At 38.7% G+C, this 25,493-nt stretch overlaps 2 protein-coding genes across 3 annotated transcripts; both read right to left on the reverse strand.

Moving 5' to 3' along the window:
- Positions 1 to 9,266: 9,266 nt before the first annotated feature.
- LOC109032588 (cytochrome P450 4g15) lies at positions 9,267 to 13,458 on the reverse strand. Of its 2 annotated transcripts, XM_019044803.2 has the most exons (4): positions 13,353 to 13,458; positions 12,174 to 12,342; positions 10,148 to 10,330; positions 9,267 to 9,446 (listed from the first exon to the last, which is right to left on the reverse strand). In XM_019044803.2, the coding sequence occupies exons 1-4, from the start codon at positions 13,383 to 13,385 to the stop codon at positions 9,274 to 9,276; spliced, it is 558 nt and encodes a 185-aa protein (XP_018900348.2). In that variant the 5' UTR covers positions 13,386 to 13,458; the 3' UTR covers positions 9,267 to 9,273. The 2 variants fall into 2 exon arrangements, with proteins under 2 accessions (XP_018900348.2, XP_072159397.1); XM_072303296.1 differs by lacking the exon at positions 9,267 to 9,446 and having other exon boundaries at positions 9,457 to 10,330.
- A 4,152-nt stretch (positions 13,459 to 17,610) lies between these two features.
- Positions 17,611 to 20,696, reverse strand: LOC109032528 (cytochrome P450 4C1-like). The gene is made up of 3 exons (XM_019044711.2): positions 20,114 to 20,696; positions 18,508 to 18,696; positions 17,611 to 17,684 (listed from the first exon to the last, which is right to left on the reverse strand). The coding sequence occupies exons 1-3, from the start codon at positions 20,157 to 20,159 to the stop codon at positions 17,611 to 17,613; spliced, it is 309 nt and encodes a 102-aa protein (XP_018900256.2). The 5' UTR covers positions 20,160 to 20,696.
- Positions 20,697 to 25,493: the final 4,797 nt, after the last annotated feature.

Consider the following 25,493-nt stretch of genomic DNA (forward strand, 5'->3'; position numbering starts at 1 on the left):
GCACTCGAATGCGATATTTTCTCTCTAAAAAAACCACGCCTTTATTACGTTGAATTTCTTTGTTAAAATTTGTAAGTGAGTGTTTAGTCTCCTTACAACAGAATTACGATCTCAAAATTGGAGAAAAATGACGAGTAGCTGAAAAAATAGAACCAATTGATGCGATATATCGCATGCCGTTCTGACACAAAGTATGGCGTCCATTAAATCACCTTAACCGTGTGCGGAACGCATTTCTGATTGGTTCCCTTATTTTAGGCCTTCACAGTGTCACAAAAGGGAATAAAGATTACAGTTTCACCGACTGCAAAGATTATAATCTGGGATGGACCGGGGAATTACGGGTTCGGCAAGGAACAAACAGAATGAGGGAAGGAACGAAGAAAGGAATTCGAGAATGGGCCGATCAAAGATTACGAAAAACGTTCAATTTCTGTAATCTTTATTCCCGTTTGTGACTCCATGAGGGGTGTTGTCTTGACTCTCAGTATAAAGGGAGTCTACGCTGAACTACCGGGCAGTTGTTAAAGATTAACGTTACTATTTCACTTCAAAAAAGTCACCTACCATTGTGACTTTTGTTAAAAAAAGTGAGCGCGTTGCCGATGATAGGCAGAGCTGTCGGTCCAGGGAACTTTGAAGCAAGTAGCTCCTGATGCCTCCGATTCCATTTATAAAAGCCCCATATCAGGATCAAGCAGATGCATAGGATACTCAACAGTGCCCGAGTGACGTCAGACAGTCCAGGGATTAATATTTCCATTGCACACGAATAAACGCACAATCAAACGCAACGTATCGCAAGTCTGGACTAAAATTGATGATTGGTGATGCGTTGATGCAAAAAAGTATTATTTATATTTTAAGCTAGCTATACACTGGTACACTTTAACCGATCTTCTATTTTTATTAACGCAGGTCAAATGTTTGATATATACGTTTAAAGTGTGAAGTCGGTAAATTATAAATAAATAGGAAACTGCATAACGCGAGAGATGAATAGAACGTCCGATCACTTAAACATGGAATGATAGTGAGCAAAAAACTTTCTCGTAAAACTTCTTATTTATATAAACATAAATATTTTTAGGGCATCAACGCACATTCCGAATAATCGCACTATCGGTTGATACGGTTTGCATTCTCGACTCGATAAACTTTCAATTTTGCTAATCAATTATTGAAAATACGACCTGACCATAGAGAGGTCAACTGGTTCTTTTTTTGTAGAGTATCTTCACTTTTTTATCGTTTTCGTGGAAAATTGGGTTTTATCAGCGCGGGAACCTTTGGTTATTACTTTCTCTTCTTTGAGTGCACTCAAGGTAGTTCCCTTGCTTCCTAAGAAAGGTTTGACGAGTTATTGAATTGGATGTAAGAAAATTCAACAATTCGTTTCCAAATCATAGGGAGTTTATTTTAGTCTTTTATTTTTTACGTTGGACAGCATTGTCAGGCTGCGCCATAAATTATAGTGGATCACTAGGTGAGTTACAAATTTGAGCACCCAGGCATATGTTTTCTCCTGAAAATTTTATGTTTTAAACGCGACTCACGCGACGAAATGATTAAAATCAACTTTTAACAAGATCTAGTAACGCTAAATTCGAATTTTCCACTTGCAAGAAAAACTAGAGTCTGTGATCAAATCGCTCACTATAGGAGCTATGTCAGATTTCGTGATCAAACAGTATTTCTTCCTCATTCTGCCTTGTTCAAAGTGTGAAAACTTGCGACAGCTGAGCCGAGGCGCCGAGATTGAACTTATCGTATTCTAGCACCACGCAAGAGAATGTCAGGGGTGACGTTTAATGAATGGTTTAACTCAAGTAGATTATGGTTTTCTCATGAGCGGGAGGTTTGAACTCTTGCATAAAAAAACTTTTACATCTTGGTTAGGAGTCACTCTCAATAATTTTCATTGCACAAATTATATGCTACGTGAAATATTGATAGAATACATTAATCTCAATAAATTGATCCGCATTTTGTCTATTGGTCCAAATTCTTCAGTTCTAACTTCTGAATGAAGTTTTATTAAATTTAAGGTGAGGCTCCTATACTCAGAAAAAGTGTATCATAGATCTTACAATGCTTACAATGCCTGCTTTCAGTCCCAACCTAAAATGTTACAATGTCTGCCAAAAGCTCACTCTTTTTGGAAAAATTATTTCAGTCAGAGGAAAAATGCGTCGGTCTTCGTCATAAATGTTGCTTAGTTAACAGGACCGGAACATGTTGTAACATACAAGAAACATTTTAATAATATGGAGTTTTCGAAGTTGAGCCTAAAAGTCTCACAAGAGCGTTTAGAGCTGCGATTCCCCCTCACGTGCCTCTATAGGCCGAATATCAAGTTTGTTTCCGGCTCGTAAAACGCTCGCAAGGAGCTATAATAGTCGTATCCCCGCGCCTTAGCAAGGCGATGGAAGGGTAATAGTGAAGTAGCGTCCCCGTTTGGTGTTTCGGCTTTCCTGTGCCGCTACTGCAGTTTCGACCGTTAAGGCCGGAGTTTAAGAGCGCTAAAGCCAGGATTGAATTTCGCAAAAAGATTATTTTTGCAGAATAATTAAAAATTAAGCAGAAGCAGTAATTTAATTAAATAATAAAAGGAACTCAAATCTACAATATAATGCAAAACAAATTGGAAAATCTCGTCATGTAAATACATAAGATTCGTAAACGCCTTCAATTGAAGCGTGATACCGCACGCTTTCCGGGGAGTTCAAATAGTTGTATCCCTGCGCCTTAGCAAGGCGATGGAAGTTTAATGTTGAAGTAGCGTCCTTGCGTTATTTTTTGGTTTTCCTGTGCCGCTCCTGCAGTCTTGACCGTTAAGGTCGGAGTTTAAGGGCGCTAAAGCCAGGATTGTATTTCGCAAAAAGATAATTGTTGCAGAATAATTAAAAATTAAGAAGCAAGAATATTATCACTAAATAATAAAAGAAACTCATCTCTACAATATAATGCAAAAACTTTTGGAAAATCTCGTCATGTAAATACATAAGATTCGTAAACGCCTTCAATTGAAGCGTCATACCTCCCGCGTTCCGGAGAGTTCAAATAGTTGTATCCCTGCGCCTTGGCAAGGCGATGGAAGTTTAATATTGAAGTAGCGTCCCCGCTTGGTTTTTCGGCTTTCCTGTGCCGCCAGGGGCGGACTGGCCATGGGGGCGGGGAGGCGATCGCCCCCTAAGAATTTGCCGCGGAGGTTCCGATGGGGCCCCCGTGGTGACTTTTTTTCGAGTCATCGTTTTTTCCCCAAAGTGTTGTATATTCTTATCCTTTTTTATCACTAAAAGGCCCCGAATTCCTTGAAAATTTGTCTCTAAAAGACATGGAAGGTAGCCAAAATTATTTGTCATGAAGGGACCCCCGATGAATCCTGAGAATGGGTTATTTTGAAGTTCAAGTACTGTAGAATCCAACTCCAATAATATCTACGTGTTTAAAAAGTGTGAAATTTTCAAAATTTACAAATTTAAAGGCAATGCTGCTCGGCTCCTTCCAAAAATGTCAAGGACCCAAGCTACTAATTAACTTTGAGGTAAAAGGCATATGGAATGTAATTAATATGCGCTGAATCCTAATGTAATCGATCAAAGATGTCAGAAAAATGAAAATTATTTGCAAAGAGAGCAGCTTCTTCCGCCGAGTAAGAAACATGGAATGCAGTTTGACTGTATCCGGTTGCGTTTTTTCGCGCGTTTTAGCGCAATACTTGTTTTCATGAGATTCAAATTAAGATATATTCAATTAAAACCCACAGTAAGATATGATATTTTTAAAAACAATTCAGCAAAATTTCTGTCATCTGTAATATGTAATTCCATTTAATTTGTCATTGAGAATCCTGCTAAAAATGTTCCATGTGGATTCACGTGGAAATGACCCGATTTCCATGTGATTTCATGGAAATCGTCTGACTTCCATGTCCTTCGACATGGAAATCATAACGTTTCCATGAAACTCACATGGAAACCAAGTCATTTCCATCAAGCCGTCATGGAAATGAAAACATTTCCTTGTGAGCTCGACATGGAAATCATAACGTTTCCATGCAACTCACACGGAAACCAAGTCATTTCCATCAAGTCTTCATGGAAATGAAAATATTTCCTTGTGAGCTCGACATGGAACTCATGACACTTCCATGCAACTCACACGGAAACCAAGTCATTTCCATCAAGCCTTCATGGAATTAAAAATCCCCTTCTCAGTTCGGCATGGAAATAAAAATTGCGGATTTAAACATGAATTTCGCGGCTTTAAAATCTTTCAATTTTTGGGCAATTCTAAACTGGACATACGCTCCGACATGCGCAACATGCGAAAATTACACATCGGAGCGTGAGTGTCGCGTTTGAAGCATAACTACGATGTTGAAGGCGCTCCGCAAGGTGCGCGCCAAGGAATTATACTCGGTATACGGTTCAAACCAGAGATGCAAGATTTTATATGTAACTTCATAAAATGAAATTTCGTGAATTCCAATCATTTTTGAAAACTTCTGTGCTATGGGCTCATTATGACATGAAAAGGAAGAATCTTAAGTTTTGGAAGGGGGGGGGGGAGATGAAGGGAAAAAGGAAAAAACCGAAAGAAGAGCTATACGATCATTGTTGCGGGTTGCATTAGCAGTCAAATTTTTTCTTCTCAGGCGTATGTTTAGAAAGGAGGTGAAGAAGATCCCCATATCAGGGTGATCGAAAAAAGTCTCAATTTTGGTCATCACTTAAGTACTTTTTCATCAGAAGGTAGTGTTTAGCATGTTATGTTTTTATCTTCAGTTATTAAATCTTCTAAATTTTTTTGTAAAGAATTTGAAAAGAATTGCTGGAACCAATTTTTTTTAATGATATGATTTCGATCTCAGCCCCTGAAAATCAAGTACCTGAAATTTTATGAAGCTCAATAATTAAAGAAATGTGCCAAAATGTATGATGGATAAAAGCTTAGTGTGTACTTACATCTACACTCAAGTGAAAGCAATATAATAAGCACAATAATTTTAAAAAGTACATGGTGTACTCAAAGCTCCTTGATGAAAATTAGGGCCACCCTTTCAGACATACTTTGTGGGCAGGCCATCTATGACGGCCATGGGAACTTGTTTGACGGGTATATGTCAGTATGTAATTAATATCAGCGCATAGACCTTCTTGGACTTGTAGGATTTTCTATATCATAGCAGCGTAGTTTTTCAAAGTTCGCATATTAGCAGTTCTAAACACACATGTATCTTCCACTAGGCATGTGTAAAGAGAATCTTTCAGCTAAAGATGCATCATGCAAAGTAATAATGGATGACATCTGTCATGCAGACATACTCAATAAAATAGAAAATGAACAAACAACACTCACCAACTTGTTCAAATCTGTAATCCACTGGGTCAGAAAAATCCACTTGAAGACAATAAATCCAAATTTCCGATTAGAACTGGTGCAGGTACGAAGGAACTTTTGAAAACACGATGAGTGCATTGTAAAAATATCTAAAGCACTCTTTAACGTAAGAGAAAAATTAGCACCATGATTTAACAGCTGATCAATACAGAACACCACTCTCAGAAAAGCACTGACACAACACGATTCTTCAGTTTAGTTTTAGAGGAGAAAGCATTTTTCAAAAGATGCGACATCATAGATCCACAGCTTAAATAATTTCACAATTTACTCCGATCATTGATGATATTAAGGTAGCCATCGATTCTCTACCCGACGTTCCTTCCACACATGACAGGAAACATCTACAGGCATAGAGCAAATGGCACTAAGCAGCAATGTACATCTGATAAGGCAAGCTCCTGGAAGTGTCGATCTGCAAAAATACAAAGCGGGAGACAGATCATCAAATTGATCTACCTATCGTTAATGGCCGTCCTTGGAGACAGACAATAAACTACGTAACAATATATCAACCACCTTTTGATAACAGAACGAATTTAAAATGAGAGCAAGACCCTTCCTTATGGAGGGAGGGCCAAGAAACATTTAAAAACGGAACATTTTACTAATTACAGGTCTGAGCCACTGAATAAAATACATTCCACCAGTCAATAAAATTTTAAATTTTGAATGTTGATGGATAACCTGATTGCCAGTATACATCGAGTTGAAACATCTGATACTTAGAGCGGTTCATTTTTGTATAAGCTCTTGAGGTATTTTAAAATTATACGACTTTTAGGTACATGCACAAACTGATGATTTGACTGTGGGTACCTTGAAGGGATAAAATTAGGGCAACATCCGCAGCACTGCAGATGTGCGATTGGTAAAATGTCTAAGGATGATGCGTTTTTAGTTCTCGCTAATGCATTAGCCACCCAATTCATGAGTGAGGCAGAGGATAAGCAGTGTGGATGCCTTGCTTTAAGTCAGTATTAAATTGACGGGTGAATGAGCTCTCGTACCTCAGTAGGTAACAGTCGGCAAGCTATTTGGGCGCTCAATTTATAACTTGAATATTTGGAATCGATAAATGCCATCAGGCTGAATTGAAGTAAGGAAAGGTGTGAAAGTGAAAAATTATTCATTAAGTTACTTACTTGAACTACTTGAAGTGATGTGAGAGATAAATATAACCTAACTTTTGTGAAGAAGATGTTCCTAGTTCCTGGAATAATCGTTCCTTGCCGATACTTCCAGGGTTGTATTTATTATCAAAATAATTATCAGGCAAATGTTTTCAAAAGGATTAAAATACAAAAACTGGCTCTCTTAAATCAATATAGCGGCTGATTTTCACTCATTTTCATACGCAACCTCGATAAAAAGGCAAAAGGCGGAACCGCGGAATGGTCCCTCGTCCAACTGTTCGATGTCCAAGTCGGACTCGGAACTCCGGAGTCCGGACCATTGTTCAATTCAATCCACCCAGCCAGCCAAGCCATGCCATGCCGTTAATTTGAAAATGAAAACTTAATTTGATCTACTTTTCATGATTCTTAACGAAGAATCGATTGTATTATCGGTGTCTACTTGACTATACTCAGTTTCATCGAACACAGGTAAATTATCTCTCTTTCACCTTGACGACGGACAAGCCTAAGTATGAGCCTGTCACCTTGTACTTACATTACACATTATTTGTCATGTCAAGCTATACTGATCAAGTAACTCGAGTTTAATTTTCTTTGCCGATTTACTATTCAGTCGATATTTTCTAACGAGCAAGGTAATCGTGAATTCTATTCTCTTGGTTTGCGAATGCATTTACTACCATGTGCTATTCCTAACCGTGGTTACGAAGTTGATCGAAGAGTCTACGTCTAATAAATCTATCCACTCCTTCCGTGGGAAGGGAGATAATCTTTCATCCATTTCGCATTGAAGGGAAAGACCAGAATCAAGATGGTGGATGTTCTGTTGCACTCTCTAAGTGCAAATCTTATTATCCGCGGACTTTATCACAAGTCGAAACTTCCCAACTCTTGCAGGCGAGTGCTATAGATAGTCTGTTGAAACATCCTCATACTGCCTGCATTTTCCTTGTGTCTTCAAAAGAATCAAGGACAATTAAAGTTTTGTTGCACCCATTTCCTCTCTTGTACTACATTTGACCGGTGTCTAATTTTAAAGTACCTATCTGAAACTACTTACGAAAGCTTCTATAAGAATGAACCGCTCTACGTATCAGATGTTTCAACTCAATGTATACTGGCAATCAGGTTATCCATCAACATTCAAAATTTAAAATTTTATTGACTGGTGGAATGTATTTTATTCAGTGGCTCAGACCTGTAATTAGTAAAATGTTCCGTTTTTAAATGTTTCTTGGCCCTCCCTCCATAAGGAAGGGTCTTGCTCTCATTTTAAATTCGTTCTGTTATCAAAAGGTGGTTGATATATTGTTACGTAGTTTATTGTCTGTCTCCAAGGACGGCCATTAACGATAGGTAGATCAATTTGATGATCTGTCTCCCGCTTTGTATTTTTGCAGATCGACACTTCCAGGAGCTTGCCTTATCAGATGTACATTGCTGCTTAGTGCCATTTGCTCTATGCCTGTAGATGTTTCCTGTCATGTGTGGAAGGAACGTCGGGTAGAGAATCGATGGCTACCTTAATATCATCAATGATCGGAGTAAATTGTGAAATTATTTAAGCTGTGGATCTATGATGTCGCATCTTTTGAAAAATGCTTTCTCCTCTAAAACTAAACTGAAGAATCGTGTTGTGTCAGTGCTTTTCTGAGAGTGGTGTTCTGTATTGATCAGCTGTTAAATCATGGTGCTAATTTTTCTCTTACGTTAAAGAGTGCTTTAGATATTTTTACAATGCACTCATCGTGTTTTCAAAAGTTCCTTCGTACCTGCACCAGTTCTAATCGGAAATTTGGATTTATTGTCTTCAAGTGGATTTTTCTGACCCAGTGGATTACAGATTTGAACAAGTTGGTGAGTGTTGTTTGTTCATTTTCTATTTTACTGAGCATGTCTGCATGGTCCAAATATCATGTGCTCCCATTGGGACGCTTGTCTCCTTTGTCTTGATTCTAAGATTTATTTAATTTCCATGAGCAATTTGGATGGTACTGAAACCATCTTGTGATCATTTTTATGCAAATGGTTTTGTTTCCATGAAAAATTGTCACGGAAATGATTTCGTTTCCATGACAAATTTTCACGGAAATGATTTCGTTTCCATGAAAAATTTTCATGGAAATAAGCCACATGGAAATCAGCCACACGGAAATCAGCCACATGGAAATATTTCCTGTTCCATTTTTCCGTGTCATTTTTTCATGGAAATCAACTTCATGGAAATCATCCACACGGAACATTTTTAGCAGGGATGGCTCAAAATTGCTCCCAAGACGTTCTAATTTTCAAAAATTTTCCGAGGGAGGCCCCCCGAACCCCCCGTGCAGCTGGGGGAGCCCCTCCAGACCCCCCATAGCCCAAGTCATATATCCTTCTGTGCCCCCCCCCACACAAAAAAATCCTAGTTCCGCCCATGGTTTTTACTTGCCCAAAAGCCTCTTTCACGGTTCCGATAACCGTACTTAATTTTTGCTTAAGGGTGCCCGGCACTCACTGCCACTGGCACCCCCGTAGAACCGCCTATGGCTGTATAGCTCCTTTTTATTTAAACACATCTATTTTGCAATTAGAATCCATACTTTTTTTTGGCCTTTGGGGAGGGACAGCCCCCTTTCTCCCCTTAATACGTGCCGCCACTGTTTTAATGTTAGCTTTAAGTGTTTTCAGGACAGTTAGTCTTTAAGGAGTGCAAGGAAGAGAAATCAATAAACAAAAACGGACACTTTTAGGATTTCTGATTTATTCTTTGTTCAAATTTCATATTCCAACCACCTTTACATCTAAGCACCACGTCCATATAAACGTCGACATCTTCAAGTTTTTTAGTTGTGCTAACTCGAAACTGCCGTATGAAGATGGATAGTGTTGTCTTCATGGCTAGCATTGAAAATTGTTTACCTGTAAACAAGAATAGAATTTATGGGAAAAGGCGTTAGGATGATTGGAAAGAAGACGCACTATATTTCATTTAAACGTAATTATTCATAGACAGAACAATTGCACTTGAATACAATCGAAGGGCTATATGCACATCAGGTTTTCTCGCTGTATGAATACATACGTTAAGTACGACATGTACGTTATTACGTTATGTACGATACTCGTACTTTTGACTTTTTATCTAATATCGATGACCAAAGTGCGGAACCACATATTTCTGAGCTGACCGTAGGCCGGTGTTTTCTGACGAGACTTCTCTTTAACTCTTTCGCACAAACAAACATAGATATGCGCTTGGTCTCATACGCAGGATTCATCAGGAAATGATCTATAATCCAGCTTCCATAATATTTTTCAGTCAACAGCCTTTAGAAATCTCTCATTGGTATTGTGTTTGATTTATTCTTCAAAATCAGTAGGTTACTTCCATTCTGCTTATTACCCGTGACACTTTTTCATTTCATGAACATTTTATCGGTAGCCTTAATTTGACATCTGGAAAGAGGCTTTTCGAACTCTTGTATTGGCATGGCAAGAGAACTTTAAAATGATTACAAATCTTTCTAACATATGAATAAATATATTATGAAATAAATAAATAAAGACCAGAAAACAATGTCCTCTAAAGATTGCAATGTTCCTTTTTTTTGCAGACTTACCAATACAGCCTCTAGGACCACCGCTAAAAGGTATGAAAGCATACTTGTGTCTATTCGCCTTTTTTTCAGCCGTAAAATTATCTGGGTTGAATATATTGGGCTCAGGCCAAAGTTCTGGATCATAATGCGTGAAGAATGGATAAATTACCGCAGTTGCACCAGCTGGCAAAACGTAATTTTGTGCTGAAAACAGATATTATCAATCATTTTCAATTGTTGAGACATGGCAACCTGTCCTCAAAAAGCTCAAAATATGGCTTCCTCTGCTGAATGTATATATTGGTGGGCCAAATGGAAAATGGCTTAAAGAACCAGGTTATGTGCCTCTGTCTCATCGTATTCACCTAGCAATGGTCTAATTGAACTATAAACGTATACACTACACTGGGGGGGGGGGGGGTACATGGATACGTCCTTTGGCTAATACTGCAGTGATTTAAGTTGGATTTCTGCAGGGACCAAGGTTAGCACATAGTATAATGAGTCACGAGGCTCATCACGGATTGCAATTTCAGCGCAAGATCCTCATTTTCTAAAACGTCTTGTCGGGAAAAAAGCCTCTAGATTTGAGATTTGAGATTTTCAAAACAGCCAAGTCCCGATACCCGGATTATCGTTTTGCATAGTTCATATTCTTTTGTTATATTCGGTGCCACTTGTTTATTTTTCATCCTCGTAGAAAAACCACCCATTTGCTAAATACAATTCTAGCTGAAGCGCACTTCAGTTATGCATTCACTCCTGCAAAAATATCAGAGGAAATCGAAACGCCCAGCGTGCATGGAGGCTATCTCCATTTAAATCTTCCGTCACATTCTTACGGCGCAATGATACAACTATTTGAACTCTCCGGAATGCGAGAGGTATCCCGCCGCATTTGAAGGCGTTTTCAAAACAGCCAAGTTCCGATATCTGAATAATCGTTTTGCATAGTTCGCAGTACTTTGTTTTCATTTTAACCCCTCGTTTATTTTCAATCCTAAAACCAATGGGTGGTTTTTAGAAAAACCACCCATTTTCTAAATACAATTCTAGCTGTAGCGCACTTCAGCTATGTATTCACCAAAATGACAAAGGAAATCGACAAGGCCAGCGTGCATGAAGGCGGGCCCGCCACAAGGGGGGGATACTGTGTCCCTGGTACCGGGGCCCGGGCCCCGGAGGGGGCCCGTGTTGCCCGTTAAAAACCACTACGAATTCACATGCAGCCCTTGTTTCGTAAGAAAAAGGTGAATAGATTTTCAGAAACACGCTGGGGCACTGTAGAATTCTTCTTAAATTTTCAAAGAATACTTCTTGGAAAATTTCTATCTATTTTCAAGATTTTCAGTGCAGAGAGATAGTTTTAGTAACTGCGTTTCATTTTCTTCCGTCGTCAGATGCTAAGAGTCTCCAGTCTGGGCATCCTCGACTTCAATGGCTCATGGCTCAACTCCTTTGTCATAGACAAACGAAGGGGGAGTCCAGGGGGGCCTGGCCCTCTTAGAACTGAAAATAGTATTATATGCCCCCCCCCCAAAAAAAAAATAAATAAATAAATAAAAATTTTCCAGATGTTTTGAATGCAACAATTCGCAAGTATTTTGTGCTGAAAGTATAAAAAAAAAAACATATTTATTCCGCAGAAATTTATGGAAAAATTCTTTATGGGATCTTCAAAATGCGTCCGATTAGTCGTATAAACTCTAAAATTTCTCGGGGGATGCCCCTCGGACCCCCCCCCTCTGTTCTTGGGGTCCGGACCTTAAAACTGGTACCAGGGCTCGAGATGGGATGTGGCGGGCCTGACCATGGTTTTGGTAAAATTTGCAAATTACAGCGAGCACACAGCGCTGAACTGCCTCCTCGAGACACAAGCCGGCGCGGCTTACGCGCCGGCTTACGCAACCGCACTCCGGGATTCGCAAGATGGAGAGTACGGTGGGAATGACTGTATTACTGTGCACCATACCTACTTCTCGGTATAAATTATTATACTTTTTTTTCAGTGCATTAGGTTTTAAAAGACACTACTCTGACTACTCACTTAATTTTGTATCTTCCTCTGCATATCTCACAAAAAGAGGAGCCACAGGAAACAAGCGAAGAGTTTCCTTAATAACCTGTTCCAAATATTCCATTTTATCTTGATCATCCTGTGTAACAGGTCTATCTGCGTCTCCAAAAATATTGTACTGCTCTTCGAAAATTTTCTCCTACAATGCAAAAAATGAAGAATAAAACATTTGGATTTTGAAAATGTTTAAAAAGGTGGATCTCATTCAACATTCAAATTAATATTATCATACTTGGACTGCATTTTGCAAAAAGGAACCAAGAGCATTTCAATGTTGCTAAGATTGTGCAACTTCTCTTGTCTTGGAAGAAAAATCTGGTCATCTATAAACATTTTCTATTTCACACGCTAAAAACTGTAAATTTAAGACCAAAATTACCATGTAAATTTCATATTTTTGCATGATTACAGTAATTTTATTGCAAAGGGTGAAGTCGCACAATCTTAGCAACATGGCAATGCTTCTGGTTCCTTTTCGCAAAGTGCAATCCACTTGTACTAGTCGTTATGGACGCGCTTTGCGCGTCCATAACGACGCGCTTTTGCGCTTTGCGCGATCACTATAATGCATACATTTTGGAGACTCTGGAGACAAAAATTATTTCATCACAGAACCTTGTTGCCGGAGCGTGCCATAATTTGCGCATGAATAGATGTGTGGAGATGAAGCTATGATGGGGATCGATCATTTCTTCATATTTTCGAATTCGTTTTGTAAAGAAGCTCTCGTGAATCCACATTTCAGGATTTCGTATCGTCCTTAGACTTCATCGAGTGCGTACATCTAACATATCTGAAAGGAGATTATTTGAGTTAGTTAGTTATTATAATTTTGAGACATTCAGCGACTTAGGCTATTAACGTCTTTACAGGTAATTTTGAAAATATATTAACAAATGAATGTAATGTAATATATATATATATGACGGCAAGAAGGAGGGGGCTTGAGTATTTTAAATCCTTCTGTAGCCCCTTTTTTTCGCTTTTCAACATACTTTACAACTTATTTACAGACTTTAAACGATTAAATATTCTTAATCCTCGAACAGATACGCTGTTTTTGGAAATACCACATTAAGATAGGTCCCGTTTGCTTATCCTTATCTATTTCGAGGTATATACAAAATTAGATAAGTTTTACTGACTCACTTGATATTCGGGATGAATAGCTAGCATTAACATAACAAAACAGATGGTTTGCGCCGTCGATTCACTTCCCTGTAAAAAATAATATTAAAATATAATAGAGGACCGGATATATGACGCCATCGTTAAAAGTATCGTGCTCTATGGTAGTGAAGTGTGGCCTTTGACGAAAAGAACGCAAGAGATGTTGAGGGCAACTGAAATGGATTTTTGGCGGCGATCTGCCGGCATTTCGAGACGGGACCGTGTCCGTAATGAGAGAATTCGCCAGGTGATGAAGGTTGAGAAAGATATCGTGCACGACGTCATGTCCAGGCAGTTATGCTGGTATGGACATGTGCAAAGAATGTCGGAGGAGAGGTTGCCCAAACAAGTTTTGGATTGGGTACCACCTGGGAAGAGGCGACGGGGACGTCCCGTAAAGGGTTGGCGGCAGGGCGTTGACGAAGAGATGTTGCGGTGTCAGTTGCCCGATAACCTCTGGGAAGACAGGCATATGTGGCGTTTGGGTGTCGTAGAACGCCTGAGTGCGTTATAAAGCGACTTTTATATATATAATAGAGGAAAAGGGGCGGTTGAAGCGCACCCATCATTGTTGCCAATGTTCACTTTAAATGTCTCATCTACTTCGGTACACATTATACTGGGACGAACCCCATCGCCCCTCCCCCCTCTGCTCTCCTCCACGCCACTGGCTCCTTCAAATTCTGGATGAATGCGAGAGGGGGTTTTATTCTATTTTGCCTTAAAAAATGTTTATGGATGTGTCGTTTCAATATTAATGTGATGATTCGCGGGAAGAGACCGGTGTTGATATCGGAGTGTTTAAACTATGAGTTTCGATGCGTCGTTCCAAAATTTCACCTGTATTTTTTAGCCATGTCTTGATATCGCCGTCCGAAGAATGTTTCAAGCCGGGCTTCCGGGGGGAGGGGAGGGGGGAGGGGAAGGGGAGTGGCGGGGAAGGGGAAAGGGGAGAGGGGGTGGGGGAGTGAAGAGGGGCGATGGACTGAGGGGGAGTAGGGGGGTCGGCTCATGGGGTTTATCCCAGCAGAGTGTAGGACCGAAATAGATGAGGCATTTAAAATGAAAATTAGCAACACTGATGGGTGCGCTGAAACCGGCCTTTTTCCTCTACTAAATTAGACGATGGACAGCATGTAAATAGTTTTCAGTCGAAAAGTACTTAATACGTCACCATGTCAGTCATTTTTTAATATGTCGGAAAATCTGACCGCCTTGAATCTGACGCGAGTCAAAATTCAAGGAGATCTTTATTACACGACCGGCTCAAAATTGACTGCCGGTTTTTGTCTGATATTGACCCTTCAAAAACAATTCAAAGTTTGAAGGCAAAATACGGCTTTTTCGAGAAAAACGGGGTTACATCTTACCGACGATGTTGCTAGCGTTAGGAGCGATTCATTTATCGGTATATCGGTAATGAAAATTATGCCGTGAAATTTTGACTTAGTTTTTTTTTTTTTTTTAAACTGATGGGCAGCGTTTTGTATCAAAAATTGGAAATAGATTTTTTCGACTTTTAACTTCAGTTTTTACTTCATACTATTTTTCATTTTTATCATTTCATTTTTAACTTCAGTTTTCATTTAAAGGACCTCTTTGTCTAACAAGGTACCCATATTAAGAAATATAGTAGGAATTCAAAACCTGGTAAGTGCCATCAGGTTGCAAAGACAATGTGCTTGTTCTCATCGTAAATGAACCTCTATGCATTTGCATGGTCTTTTTATTGAAGTAACCAGGGGCACGCACCGTGACCGCTGCACGGTCTAACCTCCAAAGACGCTTCGCACCTCGGATATTATCACAGCTCAGTGCAAAAAATAAAATGTAAGGAAACATACCGCGATCAGAAAAGTCATGGCCTCATCCGTCTTGTCTAAATCAGAATAAGTGTAGATACTATCCTCTTGAGAATCATGGATGGCGTCTAGTAAATACTCCGGACAATCAATGTCTCCATTCATATCATCATTTTTGTTGCCGCAGTTTTTCGAAAAAAGTTTTTTACTTTCATTAATTACCCGTAATGAGGTCAAGATACGAACACGAGTCAGCATAAAAACAACTGCAGGAAAATATAACCCACCCCAAGTAGCAATGATCCCGATAAGTTGCGATTTGATCGGAAAATGTATTGCGGGTTTATCGACGTCAATTTGTTACAATATAATCGGATACAAAAACTGCGATTTCATCCCATAAATTTGAAATAAAATCGCAATTTTATCGACGACAATCTATTGAAATGTTTTCGAACAAAAAATCGTAATAAGTTGAGTTTACATTTCGATTTCATCGAACGCAATTTTTGCGTTGAAAAATGCTACCTGGGAATAATTATGTCTTAATTATATAATCGATTTAATGACTTATCAATAAAGTATCATTTAAAGTGATCATTATGCTGTAACGTTGAGTAATGCACTCTCTAATTTGAATGATGAGCATATTCTAAAGGATCGTAGTTGACGAGTGAACATTAGTATAGCTCTGAGATTTTTTATTAGTATTACCATGTAATGATATTACAATCGTTTTGCCCAAATGGCTTGCCTTGCCAGCTTTTGTTTTGACAAATCCGGTTGATTTTATGCATGCCGATTGGAATTTTAACATTCATTTAGACAGAAACTTTTTTTTTGGGGGGGGGGGGAGGGCGCCATTTGGGGATCGTTTTAAAAAAAAATTCGGTTACTTTCTTGCGGTAATCCTTAAATGTGAGACGTGTTTCGGAGCTCAAAGTTCCATTATCAGTACTTGTTCGACTTTGACTAATGTTCTAAGCATTGGGAAAAAGTGCGTACCCATCCTAATGGCAGGGGCAGGGTAGTAGGGATTTTGCAAGGAAGCTTCTTAGTGCTACTTTGCCCATTCAAAATTACGGTTCCAAATACATATAATTAAGATAAGTGCTCAAACATAGTAATGCGATGTGTTTCGATTGCAACTTGTTGTTGTTTTTTAAAGTAATTTAACGAAATTAATCTTCAATTAAAACACCAATTACAAATTATGCCATGAAATAAATGATTCTAAGAAAAATGTATACGTTATTAAAATATACAATTTAAATGTTAAGTTTATAAAGTGTGAAATTGAATACTTGCGTTATTGCAGAATTCTCGAAAATCGTTACAGTACTTTTTCAGCGCCTTTGCAGCATTTGTTTTTTCATAAATGTAGTCCATATATAACCATGGTGCAAGAAGTCGTTCCATTACAAGAGGCGTAATTCTAGATTTTGAAATAAAACAATAATTATTCAGAAATATATATTTACAACAGCTGTGGGGAAAACTATGATTGGCTCATGAAAAGTGTGGTTTCTCTGGGAATTCTGGAAAATAACGAAAAAGAGACCAATTATTTGTCCTCGAAAGTTAAAAATATTTAATTTATATCAGGGGATTCTACTTCAGTATACACATCATAAAACTGCTGTCTAAAGAAAGCAGGAAATGGGATACTTGGTCTTTATTTACTCCGCTAACTGTTCGCAACTCATGTTTGCAAATTTTTGGCAATTGCTGTTTTCTGTTTTGAGGGATCTTATGGAAATCACTATTACACTGAAAAAACTTGCGAGAGTCTTAAAATTTCTCTATTAAACCCACAAAAAAATGGCTGCCACTTTGTTTTCGAGATTTCGATGTTTTTCGAGACTATTGCATTATTCAAATAGCTGAACCGAAAAGAAAATTCTCTCCAGTTGATCACTGGGAGAACAACAACAAATGTGGCTCATAATAAAAAATGCTTGTAATGCATTACTGCTTCTAATGCCTTCTAATAATTACCGAATAACGAAAACTTGCACGTTATAAATAGTCCATAAAGTACAAAATATTTTTCTGTAATATCTGCAATCCGAAAAGTTCGGAAGCAGGAGCAAATAGCTTTGCGGTCCTGGGTGTCAAAATTCGACCAAAGTGCTTGTAACTGGCGGCCTCATGCCAATATTCCGGTAGTTTTACCGAAATTTGGCAGCACTGGCCGCTAGTTTTGGCTCTAGCCTCTGCCAAGTCTCTTGGACAGGAGTGCAGTGATTGCTGAAACATTTTATATCGTGTGGGGAACAAGACGTTATCCTCTCCAAATGTTAAAGGACCTTCATAATCAGAAGTAAAACATTGAGAGTATTTTTGTTTCTCCTACTTTGATGTATTTTGAAAAATTCGTGATTTTGTGTTCATAGAAAGAAAATAAATAAAATTACTTTATAGATACCAGATTCTTACCGAAAGATAACTTGTGACCAATTTCCACTTCGGCCCAGCTGAGAGTCAACCTGAACCCCAAAAGATGCTTCTAAAAAAGAAACGCAACAGTGATTTCATTCTGATCGAATGTTTTGGAATTTTGATTTAAAGCACATCTTTCTATAGCAATCATATTTTTGAAATATTAAACGTCAATTCCCGCTTCTAGGCCCCGATTAAGCTATGCCTCTAGAATTGATTTTTTATGGCATTTATTAATAATCGTTTAAAATTCTTTTTTTAGGTGCAGGACATTTTCAATCCCATCCGTTATATCATGAACAATTTAAAAAAAAACTCAAGTTCTCGGGATTGAATTAGGGTACGGCCTAAAATTGTAGGTGCACTTTTTCTTTGAACCAGTTTAAAATACACCGAGAAAAATTTCTTATCAGACCAATGACAATCTCTGTCAAATGACTACGACTGAAATTTCTCGTTGGGACTAGAAAAAATTTTCCTCTTTCTAACGATAATAAGCACGCCATTATATGGCGCGCATTTTGAAATAGGCTGCCTCGGCGCACAGGGGATCAAGTCGATAGGGGATGTCGGACAAAATTTGGAGACTTTAAAAGCTTATAAGTCTATTTATAATAAAATTGAACTAAAAGTGGTTCTATTGGTTTCTTCGTGAAATTGTCTTTTGAGAACACCCCTTGAAATTGTAAATGTGACGAAATAAACAACTAAATTTGCAATTTTATTAAAAAAATTAATGTCCGACTTTTCTGATTGACTCGATCCACAGTGTGGTGGCTACATCATTGATACAGAACTCATAGCTTCCACAGCTAATTTTCGATGACAAACGATTTTTATATTTTTTAACAGTATATTGAGATTACTTGCTTAAAATTATAGTAGCTCACCACAGACTGTGTCAAAAGCAGACGTGAAAAAGTACGGATAAAAATCTATTTCGACACCACTACCACAATGTTGTTGCATCTTTTGTATGATAATCGTTGCTCTTTCGTTCATTAGAGGCACAAATCTTGTGATATTTTTCGGGGAAAAAGGTGGCGTAAGAATTTTTCGAGTTTTCTTCCATTTTTCGACTGAAAGCAGAGAATAAACAGAGGATGTATAGTCATTTAAATTGGCTCCAATACATGTTTTGATACTGCACTCCTTTTTTGCAGTTTATTAAAAGACTACTTATGGATCTCCTCTTCTTGTCTGTCAAACCCGACTTTAAACGATATTGATCACGAACGTTAAGATTTGACTCAGAAGTCCATTTGCAACTTTTGTATTGTAAGCATCATCTCATATACAGAAAGTATTGAAGAGAAGGAAAACAGCATTTGACGATGTTAGTACGAAACCACGTATTTCGTTTACGATGTTTGAAAATCTCGGCTTCTATTTTGTTTTTTACAAGATAACAAATCTAGATCATTCCTTGAAGTTTTTGCAGGATTTGCTTTGGATACAGAAAAGATTAATCGAGGCAGGTTTTAAGAATGAATCAGTTAAGCTCGAGACGGATTTGCCTGCAAATAGTCGAATCTTACAGTTTCCGGCACGAGAAGAACGATGCTCATGTCAAAATTTCACGAAAAATTGTCTCCGCGGAGATATAACGCTTCCGTTTTAGGGGTCCTAGAAAACGTGTTTGAACCGACCGCCGTGAATCTTCGAATCTACGCGTCATAGACGGGAAGATGGCGGCGCCGAAGCCGACCAGCTTACTACCGCCACGCCGCCGTTGTTGACATCATGATTTCTCGTTTGAGGTTAAGTAAGTTCTGTGTGAATGTTTCATATCCTACATCCATCTGTATCGCATTCTGATTGAAAAACTTAGAGAATTAAGGACAATGGATATGAATCTCAAACAAAGTAACCTACATAACCGCCAATTGACCAACAAAAACATACCGCCAACGTGACGTCGCGCCGCCGTGTATTCTTCCACTACGCACTTCGCCGCCATATTGATCGTGACGTGTACGTTCGAAACCTACGAGCGCGCAGTTCAAACGCCGTTTTAGGCCACCCTAATTTTTGGCACTTTCGAATAAACTTTTCTCCCGTTTGCAGTCATCAAAAAAAATTAGGAAAAAAACTGTAAGCTCCGGTCACTTACTACTTTCGAATGACACAAAAAAAAAAACTGACTTAACTGACTCATTGTCGTACAGTGGTTTTCCATTTAAAAAATGCAGTAGGATAGGAAGTCTGCAACGCCGCAAACCGAGATACGTAGTTGCGAAATTACTCCATCATTTTAGGTAAAACCTTCGTGACTATCGAATTGACTTATTTCAAATTTTTGAGAAAAAGATTTTACGTGGTTTAAAGAGTAGTGCACGAGCCAGGGTGTAACATGACTTTTTTAATACTGCGCATTCCATATTCAAATGACAGTTTTGTCAAAAGCAAATGCCGATTAGGTACATCAAATTGCAGATGAGCTGTTTTATGTACCTAGTATGATAAAATAATTGTACTGAACCTGTATTTACGTACGTGGTGCTGTAAGTAGACCGGCCCCTACCATTGCTTCAACAAACATATATACGTTATCTTTTTCTAATGTCTTAGAACTGTTTAAAATAATCTGCAACAAAATTCAACAAAAAGAAAACTTATCAGATCTTGATAATTTTCCGGTTTTGTCTGGTACGGTCATGTTGACAAGAAGACGGAAGAGAGGCTGCCAAAGATAATGCTTGATTGGGCTTCTTCTGGGAGGAGATGAAGGGGATGTCCTGTAAAAGGATGGCAACAGGGCGTTTTGAATGAAATAAGGGAGTGGCAACTCCGTGAAGGGTTGTAGGAGGGCAACGTACTGTGGCGGTTAGGCGTCGTAGAGCGCCAGAGCGCCGTGAAAACGACTCTAATGTATGTATGGCAATTTTCTACCAAGAAATATGAGGGCACTATTCGGATCCACGAGGACTTTCCTCGTCGAATATTTATTTGAGGATACAGGAGAGCAGTTTAAGCAGACCAGATTAGTTCGTCATATCTCCTCCAATAATCGTTCAATTTATAAACAGAGGGTATCCCCGTGTCCAGCTCACTCAATCAATACCTTCCTTTATTGTATTACTAGATGGTCCTCCGTGCTCCGCACGGACAACACTCACTCTCCCAAATACTAAATTCAGTCCATATGTAAAATTTTTATTAATATCAATGAAAATCGTTTAATGAAAATCGACTAATAGAATTTTGATGCTGCTTTATTTTATACAACACATAATTTTTTTGCTACAGTACTTATTTCTTAGTTCAATACGTTCTTGTAAACTATGTTTCGAGTTTTTCTATTTGGAGCAAAGATATGCAAAGAGGGTTATTCATATAGGCGAAAAATATACCCAGCCCGGAATGTACGAAACTTTGTGGGCTGATAGTACTAGTTGAGAGAGGCTTATGCCTAGCTCCGTTTTTGCAGGAACCCCAGGGAAACTAGCGTTATTGCCATTTTTTAAAGTCGTAACCTTCAAACATCCATAACTTTCGCAGAAATACAATTACGATATTTGCATTTTTGTTCTTGACAAAGCTCCAATATCGTTCAGTGAAATAGTTCAGACTGAAAAGTCTAATTAGAGTCCTATATTCGTGGCATAGTTTTCTTTTTTCTTTTTCAATCTTCATGGTTTAAATAACAACCAAAGATTGGTTAGCAATGGTTATGAGATCATATACTTGTTTAAGGGCAACGTAATTATGCTTATTCTGCAGAATACTAGTAAATGTTACAAAATCGTACGATGATCAGCAATTTCATATATTTTTTACCTGGATATCCTCTGGTTTTGTGATGAAAACAACAAGTCTACTACCGAGCCAGATTTTAAATGGTGATCCATACTCCTGACAAAGTCCAGTAATGATCCGTAATAAGTCTGGAAAATTAAAATAATTAAGGGCACCTAAAATACCATCGATTGGCCTAAAAATCCCGGATAATTCTTCAAAGACCATCCATAGACACAATACCGTTGTATCTAATCCAAAATTTCCAAATCATTTTTTAAAAAAATGAGAAAAAAGCAGATTCGTGGGAATTTTTGCAGCACTGGCTGATCATAAGGAATCTTTCGACGATGTTATAACAGTGTTTCACTGTTGGACAATTTCCAATGTTTTATTAGGGTTCTCCAGAAAGAGGTTATTACACAGGGGCCGTCCACAAATTACGTAAGGCACTCAGGTAGGTGGGGAGAGGGGGTCAAGCGCTTCCTTACGTAAGCATAAAACGCTTATTATTGCGAAAAGGGGAAATAACTTTGGTTTGTCAAAATTTTATTTTTTTACATTTTATATCCTGTAAATTTCGTTAATTTAAAGACTTACTAGTCCAAATTTCGTTAATTTAAAGACTGATTAGTCCAAATTTCGTTTTTTGGGGGATGTTTAATGCTTTTTCGTAAAAACGTAGTTTTTTCTGAACTTTTTGAATTTAAAATCAGGTTATTTTTTCAATACAACTATTATTCTTTATGATCTCCTACCATCAGCAATTAGTAATTTTAAAGCAATACCGATTTGTTTCAAGACCATTTTAATGTTTAATAGAGGGTAGGGGGAGGGTCTGGCCAGTCTTACGTTATTATTTAGGTGGGATCCAGGCTAGCCTTACGAGCGTCTTACGGAGGGGAAAGGAGTCTAAAAATCGGAAAAAGTGCCTTCTGTAGTTTGTGGACGGCCCCGCACAGCTCATCGAATCTTTTTCTTACGTTTGAGCCTCACAAGGTAGCTAAATACACCGAGCAAAAATGAAACCCATTATCAGAAGAAAAATTCTAACGAAAGTTTCCCTCATTTTTTTTAGGGAAGGAAAAATATTTGTTTTACTTACGCGCAAAAATACAATTATTTAGCGTATCATTGTCAGCAAAAGGAAAAGTTGGAGATGTTACTGAGATAAAAAATTTTAAAACAAATATGCAACCCCAGAAGTTGATAACTTCACTTGAGGCTTTAAGAAAAACTAAGAAACAAAAAAACAGGAGCATAACTGATCATGATATTGTGAAATAAAATTTCTAGATTGATCTCGCGCATCCTAAAATCGGAAATATTAATGTCAAGCTGTAGCTACTACTCCTCTCAAAATGTAAGGAAACCTGCGCAACTTTGTACGTGTAAGTTTGCTTTGGGGTTGATGCTGCTTGCATTATGTTTCAACGATGATTGGACCCAGTGCCCTTTCCCAGCAGACGCACCCATGGGATAAAATGCCCCACCTATGTTACAAAATACATTTACCACCAATGCAGTCAATCTCCGGGAAATGGCCCATCACCGATTTTTTGTTATTTTTTATTTGTTTCAATTTATTTTACAGTTGCTGTGTTTTGTAACTTTCAGCAATCATGCACCAATTTTTGATCTCTGAATTATATACCTGCACATGAGACGTGAAGGCAAAAATACGGTTCCAACTCGAATCATCAATACGGGCCCTGTTTCCGGAACCCTAACCACTTTTAACCGTGTCTGGAACGGTGAAAAACAGGGCAGTTGTGAAAGATTGACGTTGCTATTTTACTCCAAAAAAGTCACTTACCATAGTAAGTTCTGTTAAAAAGTGTCAACGCGTTGCCGATGATAGGCAGAGCTGTAGGGCCAGGAAACTTTGAAGCAAGTCTCTCCGTATGCCTCCTACGCCATTTATGAATGCCCCATATCAGGGTCAAGCAGATGCATAGGATACTTAACAGTGCCCAAGTGACGTCAGACAGTCCAGGGATTGATATTTCCATTGCACACGAATAAATGCACAATCAAACGCAACGTATCACTATTCTAGACTAAAATTGATGATGGGCGATGCGTTAATGCACCGATCTTTAACCGATCTTATATTAATGGTTGCGAGTCAAAAGTTACACATATATATATGTGTTTCAAAGTGCAAATACAATAGGTAAATTTTAAATATATAGGAAACTACATAACGCGAGAGATGAATAGAACGTCCGATGGCTTTAACATGAAATGATAATGAGCAAATAACTTTTTTTATAAAACTGCTTTTATACAGGGTGACCCAGACCTACCGTACCAGGTCTTTTTTTCGGTTAATTTGAGTCGCACGAAGTCCAGGATCGCGGGAATGAATAGGGAATCAACCCCAAGGAATCCGAATTGCATGGTCCCAGAGCCCCCTGGCGCCCCTTGGGAGGTACAAGGGGGGGTCTGTACTTCAAAATTCAGGGTTTATATGTCAAAATTTTGAAATTATTTCATCGGAATCAGAACATGCGGACATTTTTAACTTAAATCGACACCAAGGAATCCAAAATTGGCCCATCCGTGTCCAAAATGTGTATGTATGTATGAGCCGCTTTTACGGCGCGCTAGGGCGCTCTGCGACGCCTATTCTCCACAGGAATCTGTCATGGTAGAGATCCTCCGGAAGGTGGCATCTCTCCATCTCTTCATGGATGCCCTCTACCCACCGTTTGGCTGGACGCCCTCTCCGTCCCGTCTCCGTGTCCAAAATACCGACCCCTAAAGTCGGGGGACAGAGCCCCCTTTCAAAAAGATTCAAGTTCGTCAAATTGACGTGGAGACTTGGAAAAAATGTGTATTCATGGGTAATCGACCCCAAGGAATCCGAATTTGAGAGTCCCGTTGTCCTCAGAGACTTTTCTGATGGGGCACAGGGGGACTCTGAACTTTTAAATTTAACCGGTGTGGAGGTTACCCCTGTGCCCCATCAGAAAAGTCTCTGAGGACAACGGGACCCTCAAATTCGGATTCCTTGGGGTCGATTACCCATGAGTAGACATTTTTTCCGAGTCTCCACGTCAATTTGACGAACTTGAATCTTTTTGAAAGGGGGCTCTGTCCCCCGACTTTAGGGGTCGGTATTTTGGACACGGATGGGCCGATTTTGGATTTCTTGGTGTCGATTTAAGTTAAAGATGTCCGCACGTTCTGATTCCGATGAAATAATTTCAAAATTTTGAGATAAACCCTGAATTTTGAAGTACGGACCCCCCTTTTAACCCCCAAGGGGCGCCAGGGGGGCTCTGGGACCATGCAATTCGGATTTCTTGGGGTTGGTTCCCTATTCATCCCCGCGATCCTGGACTTGGTGCGACCCAAATTAACCGAAAAAAAGACCTGGAACGGTAGGTCTGGGCCACCCTGTATATAGATATTAAAAAGGACATCAACGCACTTCGCGAATAATCGCGCTATCGGTTGATACAGTTCTCACACTCAACTTGATAAAATTTTAATGTGGGAATTAATTATCGAAAATATGATTTGAACATAGAGGGGTCAACTGGTTCACTTCTTGTAGAGTACCTTCACTTTTTTATCATTTTCGTGAAAAATAGGGTTTTATCAGCGCGGTAGCCTTAGAGTTTTACTTTCTCTTCTTTGTGAGTGCACTCAAGGTAGTTTCATCGCATTGTCGTTCAGGGTGTGAAAACGTGCGACAGCTGAGCCGAGATTGAACTTATCATATACTTGCACCACAAGGGAATGTCAGGGGTGACGTTTAATGAACGATTTAACTCAAGTAGATCATGGTTTTTTTATGAGCGGGAGGTTTGAACTCTTGCATAAAAAAACTTTAACATCTTGATTAGGAGTCACTTTAATTAATGTTCATTGCACAAATTATATGCCACGTGAAATATTGATAGAATACATTGATCTCAATAAATGGATCCGCACTGTGTCTACTGGTCCGAATTCTTCTGTTCTGGCTCTTGAAGGAAGTTTTATTTAATTTAGGGTAAGGCTCCCATACTTAGAAAAAGTGTATCATGGATCTTACAATGGTTACAATGAGTGACTTCAGGCCCAACCTAACATGTTATAAAGTCTGCCAAAATTTTACTCTTTTGGCGAAAAGCTGTCGGTATTG

Source organism: Bemisia tabaci, chromosome 8 (genome assembly GCF_918797505.1).
Source record: "Bemisia tabaci chromosome 8, PGI_BMITA_v3".
Lineage (NCBI taxonomy): Eukaryota > Metazoa > Arthropoda > Insecta > Hemiptera > Aleyrodidae > Bemisia > Bemisia tabaci.